Here is a 26,493-nt window from a genome sequence, read left to right as displayed (position 1 = left end):
TTCGCAGAGATTTCTCAAAACCCGCCAGGCTCAGAACCGATTAGTGGGATTGGACGGGAGGGAATCCGGACTGGACCCCGGGTACAATCGGGAATTAGAGGCGCTGCCGAGTTCGGTCTCGTCCCGGGAGACTTGTTGAGTCGTTTGGCGGGAGGCAGTGGGGGGCGATTGGAGGTGGGATTGCCGTGAGTAAATTACAATGTTTGTGAGATGAGCAGATTTTCTCACGAGTTAAGCTTTCCCATTGTGTGAAGTTTTCAATTGAGGCGAATTGTCTGAAGTTTGTGTGAGCTGTTAACTTGAGAAATGTGTGAGGCTTCTGGATGAAGAAGATTGAATCCGGGAGTTCCATCCGATGCGGCTGAAAGAGCAGCTGAGTGAGACCCCTCTTTTGAGTAAAGATGAGAATGTAGTGAGACTAAAGACGACTTTGATTCTCAAACACCAATTCAACTTCGTTTGAATAATCAAATATCTCATCTGAATACCTCTTTCGCCGCTTCGGATTTCCATCTATCGTAGTCTTTGGACGGCCTTGCTCGTATTGAATCGCAGTTTCATGACCATTTACCACGAGGCTGAGCTGGAGGTGAAGTGAGGCGCATAATGGTCTTCATGATTTTACCCACTGCCATAATCTGGCGGTATATCGCGGGGCGCATAAGCATGTTCATCCCCAATGCGAGCATAGATGAATGAGATGTTGAGATCTCAGATTGGTGGATTCTTGAGGATTATGAGAATTTTGGGCGGGCTACAGAGGAGTTGCATAAAATGCACAAATCTCTCTTGTGCAACACCACCACGAAACATTTACAACTCCAGTGTGTACCCGCTAATGGTTGCGAGACGGTTTCCTCTTTCACTCTTCTTCGCCTCATTCGAACAGGAGTCCAGAGCTTCCCCCAGAAAATCAGAAACGGGGGGACCCGACCGCCGTCCCGCGGGCCTCGAGCTGCCTCGATCACATCGCGACATCCCACGAGACACCACACCATCTTTCTCTCACACATCCACAGAAGCTACTCGCCCCCGGGTCCCAAAACTCTCTTCCGCTGTGCGTCTCGCGGCCCATGCTGCCACGAACTTGGGGGCCTGGGCCAGGCTTGGCTTTCTAGGAAGGCCGCCCTTCGCTGTTTCGAGGTGAGAGACCTGTCAACTTTGCCATTTCGCTCACTTTGCAGTTGAAATTAGCGCCGTTGATGGATGGATGCCACCTCGTGTCGGTAGACGTTGAGTTGATTCTGTTCAGATCAGTCATCGCGTATTCCCATGTTGAGATCTAATCAGATCATACCCGCATACAATTGATGAGACCATTGAGCAATGTCTAGAAGCAAAAACGATTTACTTATTAATCGCAAAAATCCGCCCTCTCGGTATCTTTCTTTTCCTGGGTATCCAGGCTCTCATGCCTTGTCTTGTCAGTCAGAACCCATGCGTCCTCCATAAGTACATGATCTTGGCAGTGCCATTATTAACACTAGGTTACAGTAATGAGCCACTCCCTTTCCCATCTCTCTTCGTCACCATCTGACTGCTTCTCTTCCTATTTCTCTCTCGCTCACTCACTCACACCAGGGAGGGCTCAATTGTGATTAAACACTAGGCTCATTGAAGCTTGGCCGCGTTTCTTTCGGCCTTGTTCTCTTTCCACCACTTTTGCTCGCGCTTGATCGCGTACTCGATCCAAAATCTCGCAGTGACACCCCAGATTATAATCCACCCAAACAAGACGCCCAACGTCGTACCAAACGCGCGTTCAAATTCCAGGTTCCAAATGATGCCGGCCACGTAGCCAATGTACGCAGTGCAGCCGCCGATCCAGAAGAGCGTCAACTCGAGAATCATCTTGCGGAACATCATTGACTTGTCGTACCGCTCGACGTATCTTTTGCGGAACTCCCTATTCTGCGCTCCGTCGACGGCGAAGAAGTCTTCGGCGGCATAGTAGACGATGGGCTTCAGGCGTGTGCCTTTGGGGTCCGAGTTGATGCGGAACGGGATCTTGATCGGGATCAACGTCGCAAAGGCGATGACGTCTAGGACCATGAACATGAAGGCGGGAGAGTACAGGTACAGCCACTCGACAACGTCCGGCTCGTAAACTGTGGTTGAGCAGACAAAGGGGACCAAGGCGGCAATCAGACCGAGTGCGTAAACCCAGGTCGTGGCGTCCAGCTCCCACCAGTGCTTGGACAGCAGCGGCGCGCACTCGTCGAAGCGGGCGATGAGTCGGTATACTCGCACAATGAGGATATACACTTCGCCGAAACCGAAAGCAATAATGGCAAAACCGAGAATTCGACTCTCGACCGTCTGGACGGGAGGCAGTCCGCACTCCACGCCCGCGTCGTAGGCAGACTGACACGCGGCGCGACGATCGTTTCGTCGGGCGCGGAGCCAACTGTAGTAGATGCAAACCGGCAGCGCGAGATCGAAAAAGAGAATGACAAACGGGCCGATGGAGATGGAGATATGTTCCGTCCAGTCGACGTACTTCGTCAGGGGCTCGAGCTCGTCGTCGTCGCCGGGGGTCTCGCCCGTTCCCGCAAGGACTCCTGCCGCCGCCGGATCAGTCGTGGTCTTTGGCACGCCGTCTCGGCCGAGCATCTGTGCCGTGCTCTCGCTGACGGCCGTGATCGTGGAGTCGCGGAAAGCCTCACGGTTCTCGTCGCCGGGCGCGCGCTCTCTGGCGATCGCCGCGTCCGACGCGGCGGTCGGGGCGTCGGCTGTACCGCCGCCGCCGGCAACGGCCGCTTCGTTGGAACCCCTCCTGCTGCCCTGCTGGGATCCGGCTCGGCTTCCCTGTTGCGATGATGATCCTGCGACGACTGCTGCCCGGGTTCCCTCGCCGCCCTCCACGGATGGTTGTCTGCTCGGTACCTTTTGCGAGGCTGGTTTGCTGCCGTTGTCTCTTCCGGCGTCCTCGCTTGGAGCTCTATCTTCGGACGGGTGGCTTTTGCCCGAGTTCGAGGTGCTGGGTGGCTGTTCTTGCGGCGCGTCTTCGAAGCTTGCCTTTGATGATGTTATTTGCTCGCCTTCGTTATCGCTAGTGATATCAGCAGCAGCCGCCGCCGCAGCGGCTGGCCCGTTGCTTCCTGACTGCATTGAGGCAGCTCTACTTAATGCCTCTTTCAAAGAGGAAGGCTTCGTAGTAAACGGAGGATCGAGAGAAAGGAAGGGAAAGTAAGAGACAAGAACGAGTGAAAGAGAAGCTCGTTTGCGCGCGCGCCGGAAAAGCAACAGCGACAGCAACAACAGTAACTTTCGATAAGCTTGATCTGAGTGACAAGCAGAAACCAGAGCTCTCTCACCTTACCACTCGCTCCCTCTTACCAACCACACGAAGCGGCGGTCAGCTGCTTCATATGGAAAGGTGTTCACTGGCCAAGCAGAGAGGTGTGTGTGTGGTGGCGCGGATCCCAGGCGCACGTTCGCCCACCGTCGCAACACGAATCATGAGGGCAGCATGAAATGCATCGCGACATCAGACGGATGCCTGGCCGGCCGGTCCCTGGTTTCGAAAACGTGCCCAGGTGGTATCTGAGCCATTCCATAGGATGTTCCTTTTCGGGCCCCGAGCAGCAGCGGTCAGCGGCGGGCTGACAAGAAAGCTGTAGCATCCGTAGGTAGCAGCACTTGCTGCAAAAGTAATAGCAGGCTGTTGTCCTCGGATTCTCCTTTGACGGACTGGCGGAGCTTCCTTGGTCCTGGGAAGCCGTCCTAGTCGCGTGGTTGGCACCGGTCACAATGTGGTATTGGCTTCGAGTGTTTGGCATCCTCCCTCCTTTGCAAACTTTGGCCGGCATTAACCCAGAGCTTCACCTCAATCAGCAACGCCAATGCTCTAGACTCTCTTTGCCCGCGTCTACCGCCTCCATCCCACCCACCCCCTTTGTGGGTTGTGTGTTGGGAAAGGCAAAATCAATCACCGAATGAAAGGGGAAAGGAGTGGTGCTGAGCTGACAAGACAAGACACGATACTTGGCGCCGTGGCCCCCAAGCCCCCCTTGGCCAGAACTCGCCAGGGCCAAGACCTCTCAGTTCTGTGAGACATGAAGTATGTTTCCCGGGATCTAGCCAGACTCCAGTCGGAACATGAACTTTCGGAGGATTTGGCTCTCCACGATCGGCGACGGACTCCGTTGCGGAACAGGTCGATTAGCTCCCGACACAGGGGCCGACCCTGACGTCGGCTCTCCCTTCTGTGATCGACTATTTCGGCGCCCCTTGGTGAGAGCAAAAGGACCTACTTGTAACTAAGAAATTGGGGAACGGCCGGCGCCCCCGGGGTTCCCATGCTCTTGACTCAAGCCAGAACCGTTGTCCGCTCGGTTGCGTTCAGTTCTAGCGTCAAACGCTAGTGCGGAGTCAAGTCCGGACATCAGAGCACTTGAGAAGCGTTAGTATAGAACGTGAAGGCATAGAGAGAGAGAGCGAGCGACAGAAGCGTGGCAGCAGAGCACAGAAGAAGCACGGCAGAGAAGCGCATGCACGCCGTGTTCAACTGATCAAGGGCATATTCGGCTGAGGTGTTGTAAGAAGGGAGGAAGCTGTGGCATTAGGAGGGGGAAGGGCACAAGTTGCATTCAGGCCCGACCGTTTCCTTTGCCAATGCAGAGCTTCATCCCAGAGAGCTGGTCCAAGTCCTCCCTTGTTCTGCAACTTGCAGCAGAGACACAGGATCAAAGCGCAAAAAAGCTCTCCCAAAAATCCAGTCATCCAGTTTCTTTCCCCCAATTCTGCATTTCCCCATTTTGCGAGATTCTCCCAGGTTTCCTATTATTATTCAATGCAGGCATGCCATGGCTTGCACCAAGGTTCTACCCTGCGATATTCTGCGGTGCTTGTGGTCTGACCTTTGAAGGGCATATATGGTCTTTTCCTTTACGACGTTTAGAAGTCGATGGATATCCCATGAACTCTGGACTCATCTAGGCCCTCTGGCTTGTCGCCATCATTCCCACGTTCCGGGCCCCTCCAGAACTGTGAGGAGTCTGGACTAACGCAGCCCAGAGCTACGCTTCGGCCTTTACAACTTGACAGCCGAACCCAAATGTTTACAAAGGAGTGTTTCCGGTGCTGGAACCGCCGGACAGAATTTCGGACAGACAAGATGGAGATGTATCCGAGTGCCCGGTCTGCCCGCGGCTACCATTCCCCCAACCTAAAGCGTCCATTCGCACGATCAGGCGTGTCGGACCACGGGATGAGGGCAAACTAGCCGGTCTTCATTTGACACGCAGCGACTTCCTCTGCTACTGTCCATCCATCCACCCACCCACCCATCCCCCCTCCTTTTCGATCTGAACTGGGGATTGATGTCTTCATGATACAGGAGAAGCAACATGACTCTCCTGCCATCCAAACGCAGCAGACCATTCCCTCCCCTCCCTTTCCCATGTTTATGAGCTACCACATTATACATCGCCCATCGCCGGTCAAGGGCGCCTAGGCACCAAACATATTCAAGGATGCGTTGATCAACGCCGTCAATGGGATTTCCCGCGGCCTCCTATCACTCCACTTAAGGGGTCCCTCGGGCAGTTTTAAACTCATGGTCAATGGCTACGGCTCTCTGCCTTACGGGCGCCCGCTCGTGGCTGACGGGCATCCTCTTTTTCGCGGAGATCCTGATCCTGATCTGCCTTGTGATGAGCATGCTATGGATAACCCGGGCTAAGGACCAGACACACGACCCCATCCGTCACTTGATGGTTGACTTGCGCCACCTCGCGTGTGCCCATCACCCGTCCGTCTCCTTTAGCCGCCGGCGCCTACAACCTGTCAAAGAGTCAGTCCTGTCAGACTATCCATGTCATATCTGAAGCTCCCGTCGCTTTCGAGGCCGAGTAACATCGCTTGCTGCAAGATGCAGATTACCCTTCTTCCGGGCCTCCGGGTCCGTTGATCCCACATCGTGAGATGTGAGATGTAAGATCAGTCCTGCCTACCCTTCCACCACATGCCGACTTGTAAAGTGCATACATACTCTACTTCACTTTACCTTACCTACCTGCACATGACGGCCCGTCGGATCGCGACGTTGAACGCATTCTGTAGCATCAGACGCCCCGCCCCGCTTGGTCGGCGGATGACGCAGTAGATGCGACTTCCGAACCTCCTGACCTTTCCTCAGTGCTCACAGATGGATCGAGAAAGATTCCAAACAGGTTCCACGGAAACATCGGAGCGAGAGTTCTCGACGCAAAAAAAAAAAAAGTAGCACTGGGGCCATCAACCGTGCCCTCGCCTTACTTCCGTCCCTTGCCGTCCTAGTGCCTTTTATTATTCCCGTCTTCTTTCTTTCATTCTAGATCGACGGTAGAACAAGCGGGCTGTGTCAGATCCTCATTTCCCCTGCCACGCGATTCATGGAAACATCACTGTCAGAGCACCCGGCGCGCTGGGTCCGTCGTTACATCGTCAAGGCTGAGAGGTGCAGCAGTGCAGCTAGCACGGCCGAATACGCTAGACTATTGGGGATTGGCGAGAACAGACTTGACTCGGATCGGGCAGCTACCGCGAACCGTCAGGCAGGATGGGATAAAATTAAGGTCGTCGATGGGGCGAACGCCCTTGTCGATTTTTGCATGTGAAGTGGGTCAGAATATTGTTCTTTCGTTCATCTCGTGATGGGTTCATCGCTTGACATAGCCCCCCACAGCACGGAGCAGGCGATGCTCATTTAGCACGTATCTAGAGAATATTGCGTGCACGTCTGAAGCGTGCCTAGTGTAGTTCAAAGCCAATGGGCAACTCGTGATAGTCAAGATTGAAGATTCAAGATGAGGGACAGATTCATCGGCCGCCCCGACTAGGACCCGTTTCATGTCGGGGGTATCAGGGGCTTGGCTGAATCGGAGCGAGTCGGTTTTACAAACGGAATGTAACCTCCTGTTGCTTCAAAGGAAGAAGACTAGCTCGTCACAGAGATTCTAGAACATAGTCGTTGTATTGTACAGGAATAGCACATGCATCTCATGGACTTGACGATGCGAAACGTTCTAGACATTTCCACCTACTCCTCTGGAGGTTTAGCGGCCTCATGTCGCTGCATGTTTTTGGAAATAAGTTCATTGACGTAAGTGGCTTGAGAAGGACGAAATAATTGTTGGGGCTCTCATCAAGATGCTCATAATGGCCTTCCAGACTCTCTATACGTACCATACTTACCAAAGGCACTTGCATTTACATCATCTTCCTTCTACTCATGGTATTATATTTCATCAAACTCTTATTTAGGAACATCTATCGACTTCAAAATTTGTTTTGAAGACGACACTGGCGATTTCTAAAGGAGCTCAGGGGGTATCTCGGTCAATCTATTATTCTAGAGACATTAGGATGATGTTAGGGACTTCTTGATCGTTGATCGAGGTCATAATAGCGATGTAGACTGTTGAGTTCTACCATCAATCATGAAGGAGGGTGACACTCCAAATGCGTCCACTTCGTATTTGACGTTTGACACGGACGGTGCCCAATGGCTTGAAAGGTAAGGTAGCTCAAAATCCCATTTAATAACACCGCCTTCGGCTATGTAAGCGCTCCAGATGTGTAAATGTACATATCGCTGGTAATCTATTTCCTCAGTGCTTCCTATCGTGTAAGCTCGGGTCCTCCTCAGGCGCAATCATAAATCTTCCCCCATATACCTTCTGCCAAAGTAACCCTCTATTGCTTGCTCTTGCCAAGCTTGGCCTTGATCTCAGCCACAACGGCAGCGGTGACCTCCTTCGTCGTCGCCTTGCCACCGAGATCAGCCGTGACAACACCATTGCCAGTGACGTTCTCGACGCACTCCATGAGTTGCGTCGCGGCCTCCTTCTCACCGAGCCACTCGAGCATCTCGGCAGCGGTCCAGAAAGTAGCAACGGGGTTGGCGACGCCCTTGCCGGTGATGTCAAAGGCGGAGCCGTGGATGGGCTCGAACATGGAAGGGTTCTTGCGGCTGGGGTCCAAGTTGCTGGTAGGAGCGATACCGATGGAGCCGGCAAGGGCGGCAGCGAGGTCGGAGAGAATATCGGCGTGCTGGAGCCGTCATTAGTCCCCTGATCATACCTAAAATGAATTGACAAACATGTACTTACAAGGTTGGTGGCCACAATGGTGTCCAAGCTCTTGGGGTTGAGAACCATTCTTGTGGTCATGGCATCGACCAACATCTTGTCAAGAGAGACATCGGGGAAGTCCTTGGCAACCTCATAGACAACCTCGTCCCAGAGAACCATGCCGTTACGCTGGGCATTGCTCTTAGTGACAAAAGTGAGAAGCTTGCGGGGACGGCTGCGGGCCGTCTCGAAAGCGAAGCGGATCAGACGCTCAACACCGTGGCGGGTGAAGATGGAGACCTCGGTGGCGGTCTCCCAGGGGAAGCCGCGGTGCGAGCGACCACCCTGGCCGGCGTACTCGCCCTCGCTGTTCTCACGGATGATGACCCAGTCCAGATCGCCTTCGGCGCAGTTGCGGAGGGGAGATTGGGTACCGCGGAGGACACGGGTAGGGCGGACATTGGCGTACTGCTGGAAGGGCTGGCAAATTGCCAAGCGGAGGCCCCAAAGGGAGATGTGGTCAGGGACATCTACGTCAGTTAGTAATGCGCACTGCTTGAGAGTCTTGACTTGTGAATATGGCATACCGGGGGCACCGACGGCGCCGAAGAGAATGGCGTCGTGCTTCTTGAGCTGCTCAAGACCGCCGTCCGGGATGTACTTTCCGGTCTTCTTGTAAGTCTCGGAGCTCCAGTCGTAGTCGGTGAAGTTGAGGTCGAATGTGCCAAGAGTCTCGGAAAGAGCCTTGAGGACCTCCACACCGGCCTCGATAACCTCCGGGCCGATGCCATCGGCCCCCATGGAGGCGATGCTGTAAGACTTTTGGGCGGGGAGCGCACTGGGCGACATTCTGAATGATTGGGAAGGGGTTGAAGTGGGTGGATGTGTGTGGTGATACTGTAAAACGAGGGGTCAGAGTCGATGGGTAATTATGTTTTGTTTTTTTCCCTTGATTATAAGATGAGATAGATCCTGAGGTTGATGGTGATGGCTGTGCTGCAGGGTATGTCAGGGCGCAGTGAAGTTGTCTTCTTTTGTAACCGTCAGACTCCCGCCGACAACGGCTAGATCACCGTCTTCATCGCCCACCATCTTCGGGATTGCGCCGCAAGGGTCGGGAGTTTGTGGAGTTGGGGTTCGTGGTGGAGGCAACGATCTGGGGTCCGGGGAGCGGTGTTGACTTTGTCCGCGGATGTGTCTTGCTTAGCGGACAAAGACAGCTCCGCAGGACTATCATTCGACGGCGTTGAGTTATTTCCCAATGGCCTCACAAGCAACACAGGATGAGCCTTTTAATGCGGCTACTCTGAATCTCGATTAGTCTCACGCAGAATCATTCGCAAGCTTTCCCCACGTTTGAAAACATATCAACACGTGCATCCCTCTAACGATAGCCCACGCGCCCTCCTCGGTTTCGGGCTTGAGAGGTGTTTTTCAACTGGCAAGTTTCTCGTCGCCAGGTGGTTGAGTGTCAAGGTAATATCTCACCATGATCGACACGACAGCCTTGGAAGCTGTTATCCAGCAACTCCTCCCCTCAATCAAATCATATAGAGCGGAGTCGGCGACTCCCTTTATTCTTGGCCTTTCAGGTCTGCAAGGAAGTGGAAAGTCAACATGGGCTGAGGCTCTTACCAACACAATCAACGCCAAGTATGGCATCAACACAAGGACGCTTTCACTAGACGACCTGTACCACGACCATGACCAGCTGGTATCATTGAGAGATTCCAACCCCGGAAATGGCCTCCTCCGCACTCGCGGACAACCCGGAACACATGATGAAGACCTAGCGCGACGATTCTTCGACGATGTGTCAAACTCACAGTCAAATCAGACAGACTTAGAGCCCATCAAGTGGCCGTCCTTCGACAAAAGTCTGTTCAGTGGTGAGGGCGGCAGAGCCTCGGAGTCACAGTGGGACAGCGTGCCCAGAAATCCACCTCTGGAGGTTCTTATTTTCGAAGGTTGGTGCCTTGGTTTCCAACCACTGTCGCCTGAGGAAGTTGAGAAGAAGTGGAAGAAAGCCAAGGAATCATCAATAGCCGCTTCCGAGGACATTCAGTTATCCACAACGACACTAGCCAGTCATAGCCTAGAGCATCTTCAGCTCATCAACCGGAACCTGGAAAGGTACTGCGAGAGCTTCATGGGCCCCTGGCGCTTCGACGCATTCCTTCACCTCAGCACAGACCAACTAGTCAACGTCTACCACTGGCGTCTGGACCAGGAGAGGGCATTGCGGGAGAAGAAAGGTGCGGGCATGACGGATGCGGAGGTTGTTCGTTTTGTTCAAGGGTACATGCCAGCGTATGAGCTGTATCTAGAGAGGTTGACCAACGAGTCTTTCTTCGGACAGCAGGATGCTGGAAGAAAGGCTCATGTTCGCGTTATATTAGACTCTAATCGAAAGGTCCTTGGCGTCTCCAAGGCGTAGAAGGCATTTGCAAGCATCTGTGTATTTCATCTGTCGTCTTATGTGATGTTGTGATCATGTTCCAGCGTCATATCGTCTATCTCTTTTTCATCTCCCAGATCATCTTGTGCTTAGAATATGACCCCTTGCCAAAGTCTGGGGATCCAGACCTACTAGACTCATTTTCATGTCTCAATCTAGGAATATTCCAATTCATATGATCCCAAGGATCAACAAAACCCCATGCGCAACCCTCAATTAGTCTGTATTTTAGCTATCCGGGGTAAGTCAGTCCCACGTCTCTGGGCCCGATACGCCCCCGCAAGCCCGACCGACTGGATGGGTCAGCAGAAGAGACCCGTCAAATAGCCTTAGCAACACCAATACAGATGAACATGTGCCCCTAGCTCGTCGACTTCCCCCTCATCGTAACCCAGCTAAACGTGGTGAAGAACCTGGCTTGCCATGCCATTTCCCCGCGTCCCCCGCAGATTTACCCCAAATGCCCCGGTAGTTTCTTTGTCCGCTTAAGCTAGTAAGAGTCCGGGGAACGAGGGAGACTTTTCCTCGTTTGTTTGCGAGGAAAGCCTATAGGGGAAAGGGACACCGAGCCAGGTTCCTGTTGGTGTAAAGAAAAAGCATGCCATGATGAAACACAACCCCGTGGAGTTACCCCAGACTGAGCACAGATATTCTGGGGCAAAAGACAGGCAGATCCAAGGTATAAGAGCTGATCTGACGCCTGCCAGTCTCATCTCTCTGCAACCCACGGACTCAGCGATCTCAACGGCCAACCTCCTTCTTCCTACTTGCTGCATATCGCCAATCATCCCAAATTCGTCCAGTCGTCCAAAATACGCAAAGACAAGACCATAATGGCTCACGAGAAGAAGCAAGATCTGGACCTTGAGTCCAAGCCCAACGACAACTTTGTCGAGATGTCGACTGAATATGAGAAAGGCGGTGTATTGCAGCCTGGAGCAGATTACTCCGGTGCTGTGGCAAAAACAAGTGCAGAAGAGATAGCTCTCGTCAGAAAGCTTGACTTTAGAATCATGCCGACACTTTGGTAGGTTCTCGGCTTCCATGATTGTGGCTTGACTCAAAAGCTTACAAATTCTCAGGTGCATGTACTTCCTGAACTACGTACGTCGTATCTGTGCTGCAACGGCTAGTTTGAGCGAGGAACTGACTTGATGCACAGCTCGACAGAAACGCAATCGCCCAGGCCCGTCTGGATGGTCTCGAGAAAGATTTGGGTCTCCAGGGCTCCCAGTACAACACTTGCATCTCCATCCTCTTTGTCGGGTAATTTCAACTCCTCCAAGCTTCAACCTCCCAAAGGCAACGCTGACATTTTGTTGTCCAGCTACCTCCTAATGCAAATCCCTTCCAATATGCTCATGTCCTCGAAACACGTCCGGCCATCCATCTACATGGCAATCTGCATGATGGCATGGGCTCTCGTCTCCGGCTGCACCGCCCTCGCAAAGAACTACACACACCTCGTCATCGTCCGCTTCTTCCTCGGCGTGACCGAAGCCCCCTTCTACCCCGGCGCCATCTACATGCTCTCCATCTTCTACACCCGCAAGGAGATCGCCACCCGTCTCTCCATCCTTTACTCGGGCAACATCTTCGCCACGTCCTTCTCGGGTCTTATCGCCGCCGCCGTCTTCAACACCATCGACGGCAACCACGGGCTAAAGGGGTGGCAGTGGCTGTTCATCATCGAAGCATGCTTGACCTTTGGCGTCGCCGTCATTGGCATTTTCACGCTCGCCGATAGCCCTCTTACAACCCGCTGGCTGAAGCCTGAGGAGCGCCAACTCGCTCATGATCGTATGCTCAGGGATACCGTCGGCGTTGAAGAGAGTAAGGGTGCCAAGGCGGGCTTTATGCAAGCCGTTCGCGACCCTCGTCTCTGGCTCCTTTGCTTCATCCAAAACATGCATCTCGTAAGTCCCATTCCCCTCCACCAAAACAGGGGACCATATCCTAACAGCGTTACAAAGTCCGCGTGCAGCTTCAACAATTTCTTCCCAACCGTCGTCGGCTCCCTCGGCTTCAACGACACCATCACTCTCGTCCTCACCTGCCCGCCGTACCTCATCTCTGGTATCTTCGGCTACCTCGTCGGCATCTCCTCTGGTAAATACAACGAGCGAACCTGGCATATCACTGCATGCATGGGTATGGCTATCGTCGGCTTCGTCATCTCATGCGCGACTCTCAACACGCCCGCGCGGTATATCTCCTGCTTCCTTTTCGCGTCTGGAGCGTATGCTGTCAACTCGTGCATTCTGGGCTGGGTTTCGGCGACGCTGGGATCTACGCAGGAGAAGAAGGCCGTTAGTCTGTCTATTGTGAACGTTATCGCTAATGCGTCGTACATTTACACTGCTTACTTGGTACGTAAACTCTTCGCGTCACCTTTTGCTAGGATTGGAACTAACGATAATCTTACAGTACCCTAAGAGCGATGGACCTCGGTACCTTACTGCCATGTCGAGCAATGCCGCTTTTGCGTTTGCTTGTATTGCTGGTACATGGGCGTTGCGATTCTGGTTAGTCTCTACGAACAAGAAGATGGGCGCCAGCGGTACAAAGTATGCCTACTGAAGGCTGGAAGAATAGATATGGTCACGTTAGGAAGAGCATGTACCACTACACCGCTTGAAAGCTGATCGTGATGAAGAGTTGTATTGGAATATATATTATTCATATGAGAATGAGAGATATCGCAGCTACCATATGCTGTGTTAGCTACGCCCATGCTTTGTGTCAACCTTTATTCGTCAACATGCACTATCTAGTTGATCAACAAGTCTGCCCCGCTTGTCTCGTGAGCGTTGCATTCTGTGGGACCATGATCCGAACTGGCGGGTTGTCGGTGATCGTCAGTTCCAGTCTGCCGGTATCTTTCCCCCGAGCTACTCGTGGTGAGCCAGATCCTCGGGCCGGAGATCTCATCTTCAATGAAGGAGCGGCCCAATGTAGGTCTTGGGTCCTATTTGGTCCAGCCCTTTTGGAAGATTCATAGGTTCACTTGCAACGCCACCAATTATTAATCTGCCTTCATATTGCGAACCGCGGAGTTGGAATCAGTGACCTTGCGCGGTATCCGAAACGGCATGCGAAAGTTGAAGATTGAATAGAAATGGCTATATATCGCATGTGGAGTTGCAAGAGACAAACTACCTGCATGTATTGCTAGGAACATGGGTATCAAAGATCAAAGAAATATCGATACTCCAGCTTCTCCTCTGTAGTAGTCAATCACGCAACCTCAGCCTCCATCAGATTTCTCTCTATATCCGAAATCGCTCTCCTCATTAGGCATTACCGCAAATACGACCACGTAGGATCCACAGACGGATCAAACTGCGCCGCCGCCAGAAACGGATAATCAATCGCCCCAAAAGAATTAGCAAACAACTGATCATACCAAACCATAGACTCCTGCCCCTCGCCAGGCGCATTCTCCGAAGTCCCCATCGCAGGGAACGACGTAGCAGCGCCCAGCGAAAGCGAAAACGGCTGGCTGTCAAAGTTGGGAGAATCCTGCTGCGCAGTCGCTTGGAAACCAGACTGGGCGCCTGGCGTGCTCGCGTTCCACCCCGCGGTCACGGACGGTCCCGACGCCGGGGAAGCCTGCGTGGGCCATCGACCGGACTGGTCATCCGCCGCGCCCGAAAGCCCATCGCTTTGGTTCTGTGACCAGATTGTGTTATCTGGTGCGACGAGGCCCGGCTCGTCTGGTCGGCCTGAGGAGGCAGCCACGGAGGGGGAGAAGCGGGCTCGGAGGCTGAATCCGGTTGGTTGGGTGTTTGTTGAGTCGGATCGTAGGCCTCTGGGTCTGCTTGAGCTGCTGTTTGGTCGAGCCTGCTGACCGAGGTCTGTTCGAAGATGGCTGTTCGGTGCGAGGTTGCTGGTGATTGGCTGTCGTCTGAGCGGGTTGTTCGGGACGGATAATTCTCTTACGGCTGCGGTGAGCTCGTCGACTGCGGAGAGGCAGTACTCGGGCCATGATGTGTCGCGAGAGGCGATGTGACGGAGAACTTCCTTGCCTGATTCAACGTGCCTGTAAGAGTCAGTTTAGTTCGCCCACAAAACGTTATGTCGTAGACAGCTAGTTGGTGTACTTACTTGAGCGCACTGGCTAGAGGGAGTTGCCGTTCAAAGCCAGCGTAAATAAGAATAAATGCGCTAATCCAGACGGCCCATGTAAATGACGGCTGAAGCAGCGGTTCAAGCAAGCAGGCGCTAGTAGGGTCCCCCGGAAACTTATTCTGACTGTGATGCCTCTTCAACGCGATGAAGATGGATTTGGCTGCAAAGATGCAGTTTTGTAGACCGGCTGAGTACGCCGGGCTCGAAGGGTCGGACGTCATCATCGGGCGATTTAGAGAGATCATGGACTCGTACTTTAGCAGCAGCAAGAAAATCCGATGTCCCGCAGAGATTGGCGGTTGTGGCGAGGTTTCATCCTGGGTATGTTCGTCTTCAACTGCGTCGTGGATCTCGTTTGACCATTTTGCAAGCTCTGCTTGGACGTAACTAGACCGATCTGCCGTATCGTCGCGTGAGTGTATTGATTTATTTCGCAACTCCAAGATCAACCCTCGTATTCGCGCGTGCTTAACCAAGTATGTGAGAAGTTGCAACCTGTTGTCTTCTGCGTCGGCAAGTGTTCCGTGCTTTTCTTCGCCGGGGTAGCACACATCGACGTCGTCGTCCCGGATGTCTAACGGAAGGCCTAGAGCTTGACACAAGAATCGCTCCGTGCAGTATATGCACCAAAAGACGCGTCGGCGCATGTGTGCCTCCTCTTTGGTAAAGAAGGGGTATCTCGAGGGGCACCGGTGCAAGCCAAGGTGGAAAGACATTCTGACAATCAAACCGCCTAGTCGCGATGCCGAGTTGAGTCTCAGCATGGAAACGAGGAACAGCTGGATGGCGAGAGCAGCTTGTGTAGCCTGGATCGAAGCCGGTTGGTAGAGGGCGAATTGTGACGCCGACATCGCCTCCTCGACTGTGCGGAAGACGAGAGAAGCTGGTATAGGCTGAGAGAAGGGGGCCTTTTGGCGACTGTCAGCTAGAGAGATGGATAGTATCGACTTGACAATCGAGCGCTCGAGATGGCCGAGGGCAGCCACGCCGCCAGCACTGACTTCCTCGAAGAAGTTGAGTACATCTGGGGCACTGAGGAAAGGAAGCGTCGGGTGCCATGCTTCAAAGTAGCTCCTCGACCAGTCGACGAGCTGCTCAAAGGTCGGATTGAAGTCATCGCCTTCAGGCTCTGGTATCAGCTCAGAGTTGCGCCAGAGGTTTTGCTCGTCTCCATCACGCGAGGACGTCTCTCGCTGGAGCTGGTCGTCTTCTCCGGGGACCAGGTCACTAATGTTGTTGGTGGACTGGGATGTCCTGAGGGCGGACTTGCGGGCCAGCCTCACGTAGACGCCCCGGATAAAGTGAATGCCGCTGCCGGAGCCAACGAAGCGGGCGGTGTCATGCTTGCCCGTGTCTCGCATCAAGCCATACTCGCGTGTGGGACGGTCTGTTGAGCCCGAGTGTTTCCGCTTGCGTGAGTGGTTGAAGTGTGCCGGACTGAGGGTTCCCGACTCGGAGGTGGCATTGGGCGACTCTACGGCGTCCATTCGGAGGGAGTGGGATGGCCGGCCTGATGGTGAATGAAGATCTGGGGATTGATAGCCCGTCTTCAGTGGACGGTTCGAGGAACGGTGGGGACCCGAAGCATGGTGTGATTGTGGAGAAGAGGACAGAGAGAATAGACGGCCTTGGGAGACAGGAGAGTTGTCCGCCGAGGTATAACGAGAGTGAGCCTATGAAGGAAGAGAGGAGAGGAAAGGGGGAGGAAGGGCGGTCAACGGAGGTTGTTGTGCGAAGGAGTAAATGCCAGGTGTGCCAGATGTGCCAAGACTGGGGTAAGATCAGCCAGCTATTAGCCTTTGGAGCATTGTGCGCGAGCAAATTCTGAGAGAAACGAGACTATGAGAGCGAGAAAAAAAAGCATCGTTGTCCGAGAAAGGAAACCAGCGAGAGGCTGATGCGCCCGCGTCGGGGGCGACGTCGGTGAGGGTGGGGCCATGACACGGCACCTTCCGGTGGGTGGGGCACCGGCGGACAAAGAAAACCCCGCAGCGGCCATGGAGTTTTGTTCTTGAACACCAGGTTTTGCGCCAGCCATGCTCGATGGACTAAGGAGAACGACAACGGCAATAGTGGTTTTTTGCATTAAGTTTTAAGTTGAAGTTATTATTTCAGGGAGGAGAGCATATCGCGAAATGTCCCGAAACAGCAGCGAGAGAGAAGGCCACGCTTTGCAGAGTCCCATTGCTTGCGAGTCTTGTCGACAGAGGAAACGACGGGTTAGTCCGATAATGTGTCTTTAGGCGGTTTTGACCACGGCAGTTGACTAACACCGTTCAAGTGTGATAGGAAGTTGTAAGTGGCTCCCCCGGCACTCTGAGAAGACCCTTGTCTGGCCAAGTCCTGAGGCTGAATATTCTTCCCCGCAGACCATTCTGTCTTCAATGCAGCCACGAGCCTGGTCGATGCCAATACCCAGAGCAAAGCAAAAGGTATGCAGTCGTCTACAGTCAGTCAGATAGACATGATGAATACTAACCACTAGTTACCAGGGGAATCCCAAATGGATATCTTAACAAGCTAGAAACCCGACTCGCCGAGACTGAAGCTGCCCTGTTCCGTGTGCTCTCAGGAGCACTTGATCATGCTCAAGGTTTCGACTCTGCTTCCTCACCTGCTCTCCTACCCCAAGCTGCATGGACACCAAGACAGAATAAGGTCGACCGTGTCAAGGAATGGGATAGCCTCCCGTTGCAGACGCCAGACGACATCCAAGCCTGGTACCGATCCAAGGCTACAGAGCACAATGATCCTGCCATCGACCTTCCTGCCGCGAGTCCTCAGTCGCTCATATCGACGGTATCCGATCCCATGTTTGCGCCTCCTCCTCCGCCAAGAGACCCTGGCTCAGTACCTGGATCAGTGTCAGACCACCAGGGAATTTCTGATGCGGTCATTGAACCTCAGCTTCGAGCCATGACGCCAATGGTCTCTACTCCCGTCAACCGGGTATCGTCTGAGAGTCTCAGCAAGGCCAAGGAATTGTCCAAGTCGCAACAGAATCTTTACTTCTGAGGCAGATGAGAGTGTTGAGACCACTGTCTGTCAGACAATACCGTGGGAAGGTCATGAACTCAGCTCAACTTTGGTAGCATCCAAGGCTCGGAAAGCGGCGAGGGATAATGCGACATGATTCTCGGGTTACACCAACCTTGGAACTTTGGGAAGTTGAAAGGCGGAAATGAACAAACCGCCAACGCGTCGCCTACTCGCGGCTTTGGTTCGTAGCACCAACAGCAAAAAGACTTCCCCGCCACGGCGCCGAGCTACCCCGCAGCGACCATTTCATTCCGCGGCGGCCCGGTTCCCACACCTACCCGCTCGGCTTGCGGCGGAATTGCGGAATCGCCCAATTCCAAACAGCAATGACCTCACACTGAGACCCTGAAAGCTTCGAAGCTTCACAAAGCTCCATCTTCCCTTGATGAACAGAGAGAGAGAGAGACCTTCTTGTTATTGACTATTGAAGCATTGTTCATCACCATTACCTCGAACAAACACTCTCTTTCGAAATAAACAAACACCATCATGTCAAACACTCAATCTTGGGTCTCTGTATCCCCCAAAAGCCACTTCTCGCTGGCAAACATCCCCTTCGGCATCATTTCCACAACCTCAGACCAGACTCACCGGCCCGCCATCGCCATTGGCGACAATGCCCTCGACCTCAAGGCCTTTGCCAAGGCCGGCGGCTTCCACGCCCTGCCCTCCATCCAAGACCACGTCTCCGTCTTCTCCTCAACTACACTAAACGACTTCGCCGCCCTCGGCCGTAAAGTCCACAGAGAAGTCCGCACATATCTGCAGTCCATCCTCGCCGAAAACACCCCGCACGCAGGCCTCCTCAAAGACAATGCCGACCTGCGCAAGACGGCTCTCATCCCCTTCTCCGAGATCCAGAACCACCTGCCCCTCGCCATCGGCGACTACACCGATTTCTATGCTGGCAAGAACCACGCCTACAATGTCGGCGTGCTCTTCCGCGGCCCGGATAACGCGCTGCAGCCCAACTATGTGCACCTCCCCGTCGCGTACCACGGTCGCGCGAGCAGCGTCGTCGTCTCCGGCACGCCTATTCGCAGACCGTGGGGCCAGATCCTCAAGGACCCCAAGGCCGAGCCCAAGGTGCCCACGCTCGCACCGTGCCAGAGGCTCGACATTGAGCTGGAGATGGGCATGTTTCTCTGCCGGGAGAACAAGCTCGGTGAGCCGGTCCCCGTTGACCAGGCGGAGGAGCACATCTTTGGCTACGTTCTCATGAACGATTGGAGTGCGCGCGACATTCAAGCGTGGGAGTATGTTCCCCTGGGGCCCTTTACGTCAAAGAACCTGGGTACGAGTATCAGCCCGTGGGTTGTTCTCGCGGATGCGTTGGACGGAGCCAAGACGGCTGGGATTGAGAACAAGACGGAGTTGCAGCCTTACTTGCGCGAGAGCAAGACGAACAACGTTCTGGGCGTCGATCTGGAGGTTGACATCATCAGTACGTCCCCCTCCTGATCTATTGAACCCTTGCTTGATTGCAAATGCTAACATGTGCCACTTCTCCAGCTGCGAGCGGGAACAAGACCACAATCAGCCGCACCAACTCAAAGAACCTGCTCTGGTCCTGGCCGCAAATGATTGCGCACCACACAATCACCGGCTGCAACCTGCGACCTGGCGATCTGCTCGGATCCGGCACAATTTCCGGCACGGAGCCCGGCACCGAGGGAAGTATTCTCGAGCAGACGCAGGGAGGCAAGCAGGCCGTGCAATTGACCGGAGGTGAGGAGCGCAAGTTTCTGCAGGATGGTGACACCCTCATTATCCGTGGCTGGAGCGGCCAGGAGGGCGCGTTGGTTGGATTTGGTGAGGTCTCGGGCAAGATTGAGGCCGCGCTGAAGCTCTTTTGATCGTCCATCATGATCTCGAGATAGAATGAGCATGAAGTAGTGAAAAGTCCTTGTTTCGTAAACACTCTGAATGTCAGATAATTTCGTGAAGTTACAGTTCTCATCATCTTACTCCCCTCTAGTACAGAACGATCATGAAAATCCTCGAGCAATACCAAGTGCGTTTGCCTATGCGGCGCATTAACTTGAATCGACCTATGTTTTTCATCTATTTCGCCCTCAATTCATCAGGAGTATCAGGCTGGTTAAAGTAATGCGCCTTCACAACAGCCGGATTCCCCTTCAACCCCTCTGCAATCTTCCTCATAGTCGGATACGGGCTCAAATCAACCCCAAACCTCTCAGCATTCCAATACGCAGGCAACAAACACACATCCGCCAACGAAATCTCATCACCAACAGAACAACTCCCCGCCCACTTCTCGGCAACAGCCTCATACGCCGCAAACCCATCCGCCATCAACTCGCGGTTCCACTGTTCCGCATTTCCGCCCATGGCCCTGATCCGCCTCATAATCCGCATATTCGTCACGGGCTGGATGTCGCACGCGACAATGTTGACCAGGCTCCGGACCACGGCGCGCGTCTTAACATCCTTGGGGAGGAGGGGTGTGGTGGACGGGTGGGTTTCCTCGAGGTACTCCAGGGCCGCGACGGATTGGGTGACTTTGAAGTCTGCGTCGGACCGGTTGACGAGGAGAGGTACGCTGGCTGAGGGGTTGAGTGCGCGGTGGGTGTCGGAGAGGTGTTCGTCTTTCAGGAGGTTGGTTGGGATTGTGGTGTAAGGGATGGACTTGAGGTTAAGAGCGATGCGGAGGCGGGCTGAGCAGGAGGAGCGGAAATAGGAGTAGAGGATGTAGTCTGGGTCAGACATCTTGAGGATTCAATGTTGAATAACACGTCAGGTACTGATAGTTGGTATCTTGAGATTCACTGGGTAGCTTCAAGGTGGAAGAAGGCCAGTCCAACGACACGACTGGACTCGGGCTCGGTCTTATTTCACTGATCCCATGGCTAATACATCACGCACGTGTAAGCATGGCAATTCCGCTTGCTTGAGGGATCTGCTTGACATGCGAAAGGCGTAGGAGAACCGCTCCTAGCCTTCCAATGCCGACGAGGATGTGCTCGGACGAGGAGGCGAGCTGCAGCTACCCGGGAGGTTCCTGCGGGGAAGAAGGATCCCAGCGGCAAGCTGACTGCGGGGAACGGGTATTGGCATCGTATGAGAAAGCTATGGAATTGAGGTCAATGATTGGTCCGTCGCTCTCCCGGGTGTCTGCTGCCCGGGTCGATCGACGAGGGCGGAATTGCGGAACGAGCACAGGTTGTCAGAACAGCACACAGCTGGTTCTGCGGACATCTCCGTATGGAGTTCGGTAGTTCAGTACTGCGGTTTAATACGAGGTTCTACTAAGTAAGAAGCTCTATTGGATTTGGCGATTGGGGAGTCGGAAGTTCTAACAGAATTGGAAGAGATGGGGGTGCTGGTGTTGGGTGTAGAAGCTAGTGGAGATGGTCAGCCGTAAGGCAGTCAATGATGCACCAAGTCGTCAATCCCACGATCCAAAGTAGCTAATGGCACTTGAATACACCCCGGTCCCATGCGTATCTCGGATCTATTGATACCTGGTCTAAACTTGCGCCCCAATGCCTCTTCAAGCTCTTCCACGCAGGTCCTGTAGCTCATGATTCAGTTCCGAGATTTCATCATATTGCTCTTCAATCTTGTACACTTGTTCCACAATTTGGCTCCCAGTGTCTTCAATGATGAGCAACGTCGCAAGATTGGCGCAGATCGCCGCCACAGCACCAAGTGGAATACTGGACTGAGGATAATACGGATAGACCGGTGCGCTAGCCAGCAAAGTGACGAAAGCTAGGCTGACCAAGCAGTTGAAAGTAATGGGCCACTTCGTCTCTATGCCTTTGGGAGGCTTCTTCCCTTTTTCCTTGAACCAACCGAGTGCAGAAAACCATTGCATTAGCTGAGGCTTGACAATGGCATAGAGCCCGCCGAACCCTAATAGTTGTTGGCTCAGTGTTGAGTGGAAGTTGCTGTCGTACATGGGAACGCCGTCGGGGGCCTCGCATAGGAATGTTGAAAGCACAGTGAAAGGGACTGATACCACTACAAGCCAGGTGACGAGGGAAAAGCAGAGAGTGCGCCAGAGCTTGGGCTCTTTTAGGTTCGATCGACTCCTTGATGCCATAGTCTTACCTCCACTTCCCATCTGAGGGGGTTTCTTTTGCAGCTTCTTCGGACCGGGCCCTTTGGACTGTCCTGTCCGTGGCCGAAGTTTGTTCATGTCGATCGAAATGACCTCAATGGCCGAAGACATGGAAGGAGTCTTGAATATGCCCGGTTCGGGTACGAGTGAGAGTTTTGCTGTATGTTCAGTTAACCTGGGTGATCTAAGGTATAACCAAACTGAACGACATGAGCTTTCGATATCATGTTCCACCACTTACCTTGCTCCTCCTTTTCCAAGGTCGTAATGGTATTCCGACACTCCTGAACCTTCCCATCAAAGAAGCCAAACGTCGCATCCACACCCACGCGCAGCTGCTCCATGATTCCAAGGGGAACTTCTATTCGGAGACTTTCAATCAAGCTCAGGAGCACCGTCCAACTTTCTCGTGGCTTTTGAAGCGCCGACTCAAAAGCTGCGACCCTGTCGCGTAGCTGAGATAGTGTACCATTTCTCCAGATGTTGAACACCTTGTTCCATTCCCATCTGTGAGGATAAGTGAGCAGCGTCTGCCCATGTAGCAGGCAAAGTGCTTGATTCCCGTTCGAGTATGGGTTATACAGCTCGAATTTCGGAAAGTCCTCATCAACGTCCTTCAAGGTCGTAAGCTCTTTAAGTAGAACGTGAAGTCGAATTACAAGCTCAGGGTTGTGCGCTGCGAGGATTACGAAAGCGGAGTCTAACCCTGACGCAAACCAAGGCGGATTCCAATGACCCAAGAGCTTCAGCAAGAAGAGGGGGTCGATCTCGTCCTCTGATTGATAATATTGCTGGATAGCTACGTTGGCATTACGCTGTAGAGCCTCCGCGGAGGTTTTGAGGGCTTCAGGTTGGTCTAAGTCATCGTAAAGAAAAGGAAATGATTGGCGATTTGCCTCAACATCGCTCTCATGGGCGCTGGTGCGAAAGCCTGAATTGGCACTATCCCAGCCCAGCAGGATGGGGAGGGGATTGACTACCACCTCGACCATTATATCAACGTCACAGGTGGTATCTCGTTGCTCGAGGTTGCCGAGTGTTTTATTTGTGCCATTTGCCGGGGATTTATGTGCCGCTCCAGTTGTTCAGGCGAACCACGAGGCACCCCAAAAGTTGTTCGATGGCGCGCCCAGCCGGCGACTTGCATGCGGCTAAGGAACATGGCGCAACGAGCTGGAAATCCTCGGCCAGTAACATCTCATTTTCGCTACTAGCGCTGCATTCCATTCAGGGTCTTCAGGCACTCTGATATATGTTGGCACAACATGATTCGTATCTATCCCAGGTCGTTGCCAGCCACCGGCGCAAAATGCCTTGCACTATGGTGCGTAAGAAGACGAGGCGTCTCAGATAGAAGACTCAATACCCACAGCACGACTTGTTTGATTGCTAATCAAATAGGCTATACGCCTTGGTGACTGATGACATCAAAGTGCGAACTGACTGGCACCTAGATGCTGCATGACCAGGGAGCAGCCAGACACCAAGAATCATTTGTTCTGCGCTAAAGCAAAGTTCGCGGCAATCTGTTTCATTCAACACCGGATTTAGGTTACGTTCCGCAAGGATGCCGGGCATAGCGCAGTCCACCGTCTACAAATAAGTCCTCAATCAGTGTAAAGAAAGTTCTACTTTGAGCAGAGTAACTTGGAGTATGATTGTCAGACATAACTGCATTTAGCGGACTAAAATGGTAGGATGTATCTCATTTTGCAGCCGTCACGTGCGACCTTCGGCTCGATGGTCTCATGAGAATGCATTGCTGCGTGCCGAGCATTTGAAATCCGGACTAAATATCCAGACATTATTGATGAAAAGCATACGCAGGACAAAGACTACCGTTCTTGACCGTCACCCATTGCTCGCTCCCGACACATTTGTTGCACCAAAGAAGCCCATTTGGGTCGTACCTATTCTTGAGCGTAAAAAGGCGACCATAGTTCTCCCCGAAGAAGGACCATTGCCAGCCAGGCTCCAAATCATTCGCCTAGATCTCAATCAGACATTGGCAAGGTGTCATCGAAGCGTCGGAAATACTCACCTCATTCAAGTATGCTCCAGAAGATGGGTCCAACTCTCGCAAAAGATTGAGCTTGTTGAATGTCATGTCGCTCACAACTTTCTCGGTCTCGATCGACGAAAGAGTAGCGGGATAAGACTGCGAAGCGATAAGGTGAATTGAAGCACGCCGCCACACGGGGTTGAGCGAATTGTTGACTGGCTTGGAGCTGATCGTCATAGTACCCGAGAAAGAGATACTGTCTTGCGTCTAGAATCAGGTGAGCAATCGAGATGTACTCACGGGAGCTTTCATGAACCTACTAGACTCTCAACATTATTCTCAGCGAGCTTCTCCAAAGTCTCCGCAAAAGCCGTCTGGTTCTGCGTCAGTAAATCTCGTGAGACGAGCCTGGAGGCTGATGTCGCGCTGTTCCTGCTCATGTCGCCGAGAGTTGGCAGCTGCTTCACAAGGTCATAAAAGGTAGTCAATTTGATGGGTGCAGCAGTGTATGTAATCGAGTCAGACGAGTTTTTGAAGAATTCCTGCAGGGGTGCCGTGACTCGAGCGACTGTTGCGTTGTCGGCATTCCACAGGAAGAATGAGCCACCCAGTGCTCTGGATGCAGCGTCCATTGACCAATATCCGTGAAGTCCTTGGTCTTGGAGGGCTGGTATGATCGTATGGAATCTTGCTACAAACTCCCACCAGCTTTTGGGTGAAGTGCCGTTCTTAGCGACTGCGTTGATCCCGAAGAGAGTAACGTTGGGCATAGGATACGCCTTAAGAGTCAAGTTCAGAATGACACCAAAGGTGCCGCCGCCACCGCCGCGGATAGCCCAGAAGAGATCTTCGTGTTGGCATTCGTTGGTCACGACGACATCTCCAGAGGGTGTGACGACAGATGCCTCAATGATGTTGTCGGCTCCTTGACCATAAGCACCTGTCATGAAGCCGTGCCCTTCCCCGGTCGACCACCCGACAACGCCAACGTCCTAGATCTCGGGTCAGGGATGCACGTTACGTTACGTGGCAAGCTTGTCTCACTGTATTGGTTCCGCCAGTTCCGAATGCATTGTGGCCGGCCAGTGCCTCGAAAAGCTCTCCATCTTGTAATCCTGCGCCGATAGTGGCCGCCATGGGCGCATCGCGTTTGCTGGTGTTGAGACACCCGACAGGCTGAAATGTTTCGTGAAAGACGAAATACTTCATGTGATGCGTCCAGATACTATGAGCAGTAAGTTTTATGCATACAAGACTGCTCGTCACATGCTGATTACGTACGACAAGCTACCCGGAGCTGAACTTCTACGCGCGCAGTTTCTATTAGCTGTTTCAAAAGCGAAGCGGGAATCACAAGGGTCGCCCGTACCTCAGCTTTCCACCATGTCCGGTGTTCTTGATATTCAGACGCAGGTTATGATCCTCAGCAAACTGCAACGCAGCTTTTACGTGGCCCGCCTCCGTAGCATTCACCACGTAAGGGGAGAGTGTACCAAGGGAGCAGCCTGTGGCTCCTGCATGAGTATCACCAAAGATACTGGTGCCGTTGGGATAAATTGGATCGCAAGCATCTTTCGTACCCATGCTGGCCGGGTTCGCTGAGTTGAATGCCCATGTGGAATACTGGACGATAAGACTATCGCAGGCTTCCTGGTTGTAATCGGGCTGAGATGTGTAGCAGACTGACCCCGGCGGGTTGAACTGTATTAAACGTCCGTCAAGTGTTCTATTGAGCGTGCCCCAATTCGAGGCTGGAGGCCAACAGGGGTCCTGAGGCGACTACACGAACCATTGGTTAGAAGTGTCTCTAGAACAAAGACAAGTTCACACGAGACTTACGCATTTGCAGCTTTCGGCCTGGACTGACCCGACAATGAGCGTAATCAGCACGATTGCGATGCGTGGAGGAGTCATTGCGGATGTTGTTATGTCTGTGATGATTGATCTTTTACAGATCAGACGGGAGATTGTAGTTTTAATCCATCTTCTAAACCGAGGACTTCACTCTACGTCACGCGTGCTTGCTGCATTACAAGCTCTATGCGAAGGCTGTCGCCGTTATTACTCGCACTAAACCCGCAATGGGCCTCCGCGTGTCCCGACTCTCGGTGACGAGCATTTTTGCGTACGGAAATTCCGCTGAGAGACCTTCCCTCGAATAGATTTTGCGTGTCATTTCCCGATGAGGTTCTAACATCGATCTTCCGTATTGACTTTTCGTATTACCTTTTTCGTATCCAGTTTCCGGCCGGTGATCCTGTACGTGCGGTGGAGTAGCGTACTCAGTGCCCGGAATTGTACGCTACGGCCTTGATTTAAGGTCGACTACCACGTTATCGAGGTGGCAAAGTAAGTGTTGCATACGCGTATTGTGCAGCCCATTCGGTGAGTTAACCGTACCTGAGGTATCTGAGCCACATAATTGTCAGCGCATCGCTTTATGAAGTACTAAAACCTCGTCCTTGTACCTATCGCAAGGAATCTAAGCTACTGCGGGGTTGACTCACAAAAGGTGAACACGACGCCGCGTAACGTTGGCCCGGCTCGCAAGCGCAACAGGAGGCATCATCGCAAATCAAGAGATAGATGCTAGAATCTAAAGCGGGTCTAAGGCTAAATGATCATTTTGTATTATTCTCTTCTGATATTCTACCGATCCCCCCTTCTACCTTTTTAGACCGGTTGGTAAACTGAACCCCCGGAAGTTAGAGTGCGTGCA

General features: G+C 53.0%; 10 protein-coding genes across 10 annotated transcripts; 4 read left to right on the top strand and 6 right to left on the bottom strand.

Annotated features, from left to right (window-relative positions):
• Positions 1-1,611: 1,611 nt before the first annotated feature.
• Positions 1,612-2,613, bottom strand: BDZ83DRAFT_577817 (uncharacterized protein; the record flags this gene model as incomplete). The annotated part of the gene is made up of 2 exons (XM_060505057.1): positions 1,612-2,340; positions 2,425-2,613. 2 exons carry the CDS (start codon positions 2,611-2,613, stop codon positions 1,612-1,614), a joined length of 918 nt encoding a protein of 305 aa, XP_060364962.1.
• Positions 2,614-7,165: 4,552 nt separating this feature from the next.
• Positions 7,166-9,207, bottom strand: BDZ83DRAFT_621640 (uncharacterized protein). Its single transcript, XM_060508281.1, has 2 exons — positions 8,645-9,207; positions 7,166-8,587 (listed from the first exon to the last, which is right to left on the bottom strand). Exons 1-2 carry the CDS (start codon positions 8,904-8,906, stop codon positions 7,596-7,598), a joined length of 1,254 nt encoding a protein of 417 aa, XP_060364961.1. The 5' UTR covers positions 8,907-9,207; the 3' UTR covers positions 7,166-7,595.
• Positions 9,208-9,213: 6 nt separating this feature from the next.
• BDZ83DRAFT_621639 (P-loop containing nucleoside triphosphate hydrolase protein) lies at positions 9,214-10,608 on the top strand. The gene has a single exon (XM_060508280.1). It carries the CDS (start codon positions 9,547-9,549, stop codon positions 10,492-10,494), a length of 948 nt encoding a protein of 315 aa, XP_060364960.1. The 5' UTR covers positions 9,214-9,546; the 3' UTR covers positions 10,495-10,608.
• Positions 10,609-10,907: 299 nt separating this feature from the next.
• On the top strand, positions 10,908-13,228 carry BDZ83DRAFT_621637 (vitamin H transporter). The gene is made up of 6 exons (XM_060508279.1): positions 10,908-11,542; positions 11,598-11,619; positions 11,678-11,781; positions 11,843-12,431; positions 12,489-12,884; positions 12,943-13,228. Exons 1-6 carry the CDS (start codon positions 11,349-11,351, stop codon positions 13,093-13,095), a joined length of 1,458 nt encoding a protein of 485 aa, XP_060364959.1. The 5' UTR covers positions 10,908-11,348; the 3' UTR covers positions 13,096-13,228.
• Positions 13,229-13,815: 587 nt separating this feature from the next.
• On the bottom strand, positions 13,816-16,133 carry BDZ83DRAFT_577806 (fungal-specific transcription factor domain-containing protein; the record flags this gene model as incomplete). The annotated part of the gene is made up of 2 exons (XM_060505055.1): positions 13,816-14,557; positions 14,623-16,133. 2 exons carry the CDS (start codon positions 16,131-16,133, stop codon positions 13,816-13,818), a joined length of 2,253 nt encoding a protein of 750 aa, XP_060364958.1.
• A 648-nt stretch (positions 16,134-16,781) lies between these two features.
• Positions 16,782-17,661, top strand: BDZ83DRAFT_752279 (uncharacterized protein; the record flags this gene model as incomplete). Its single annotated transcript, XM_060514176.1, has 3 exons — positions 16,782-16,865; positions 16,928-16,941; positions 17,139-17,661. The coding sequence occupies 3 exons, from the start codon at positions 16,782-16,784 to the stop codon at positions 17,659-17,661; spliced, it is 621 nt and encodes a 206-aa protein (XP_060364957.1).
• Positions 17,662-18,174: 513 nt separating this feature from the next.
• BDZ83DRAFT_577827 (fumarylacetoacetase) lies at positions 18,175-19,541 on the top strand (the record flags this gene model as incomplete). Its single annotated transcript, XM_060505058.1, has 2 exons — positions 18,175-19,129; positions 19,198-19,541. 2 exons carry the CDS (start codon positions 18,175-18,177, stop codon positions 19,539-19,541), a joined length of 1,299 nt encoding a protein of 432 aa, XP_060364956.1.
• Positions 19,542-19,749: 208 nt separating this feature from the next.
• BDZ83DRAFT_577703 (maleylacetoacetate isomerase) lies at positions 19,750-20,415 on the bottom strand (the record flags this gene model as incomplete). Its single annotated transcript, XM_060505048.1, has 1 exon — positions 19,750-20,415. One exon carries the CDS (start codon positions 20,413-20,415, stop codon positions 19,750-19,752), a length of 666 nt encoding a protein of 221 aa, XP_060364955.1.
• Positions 20,416-20,963: 548 nt separating this feature from the next.
• On the bottom strand, positions 20,964-22,792 carry BDZ83DRAFT_621625 (uncharacterized protein). The gene is made up of 2 exons (XM_060508278.1): positions 22,014-22,792; positions 20,964-21,930 (listed from the first exon to the last, which is right to left on the bottom strand). Exons 1-2 carry the CDS (start codon positions 22,762-22,764, stop codon positions 21,200-21,202), a joined length of 1,482 nt encoding a protein of 493 aa, XP_060364954.1. The 5' UTR covers positions 22,765-22,792; the 3' UTR covers positions 20,964-21,199.
• Positions 22,793-23,576: 784 nt separating this feature from the next.
• On the bottom strand, positions 23,577-25,698 carry BDZ83DRAFT_778276 (uncharacterized protein; the record flags this gene model as incomplete). Its single annotated transcript, XM_060515502.1, has 6 exons — positions 25,614-25,698; positions 25,144-25,553; positions 24,819-24,999; positions 24,107-24,766; positions 23,814-24,041; positions 23,577-23,759 (listed from the first exon to the last, which is right to left on the bottom strand). Exons 1-6 carry the CDS (start codon positions 25,686-25,688, stop codon positions 23,577-23,579), a joined length of 1,737 nt encoding a protein of 578 aa, XP_060364953.1. The 5' UTR covers positions 25,689-25,698.
• Positions 25,699-26,493: the final 795 nt, after the last annotated feature.

The sequence above is a fragment of the Colletotrichum acutatum genome, assembly GCF_030867785.1.
Source record: "Colletotrichum acutatum strain CBS 112980 chromosome Unknown BDZ83scaffold_47, whole genome shotgun sequence".
NCBI lineage: Eukaryota > Fungi > Ascomycota > Sordariomycetes > Glomerellales > Glomerellaceae > Colletotrichum > Colletotrichum acutatum.
Note: the sequence above shows the minus strand (reverse complement) of the source record. Positions and strands in the feature narration are given on the sequence as shown.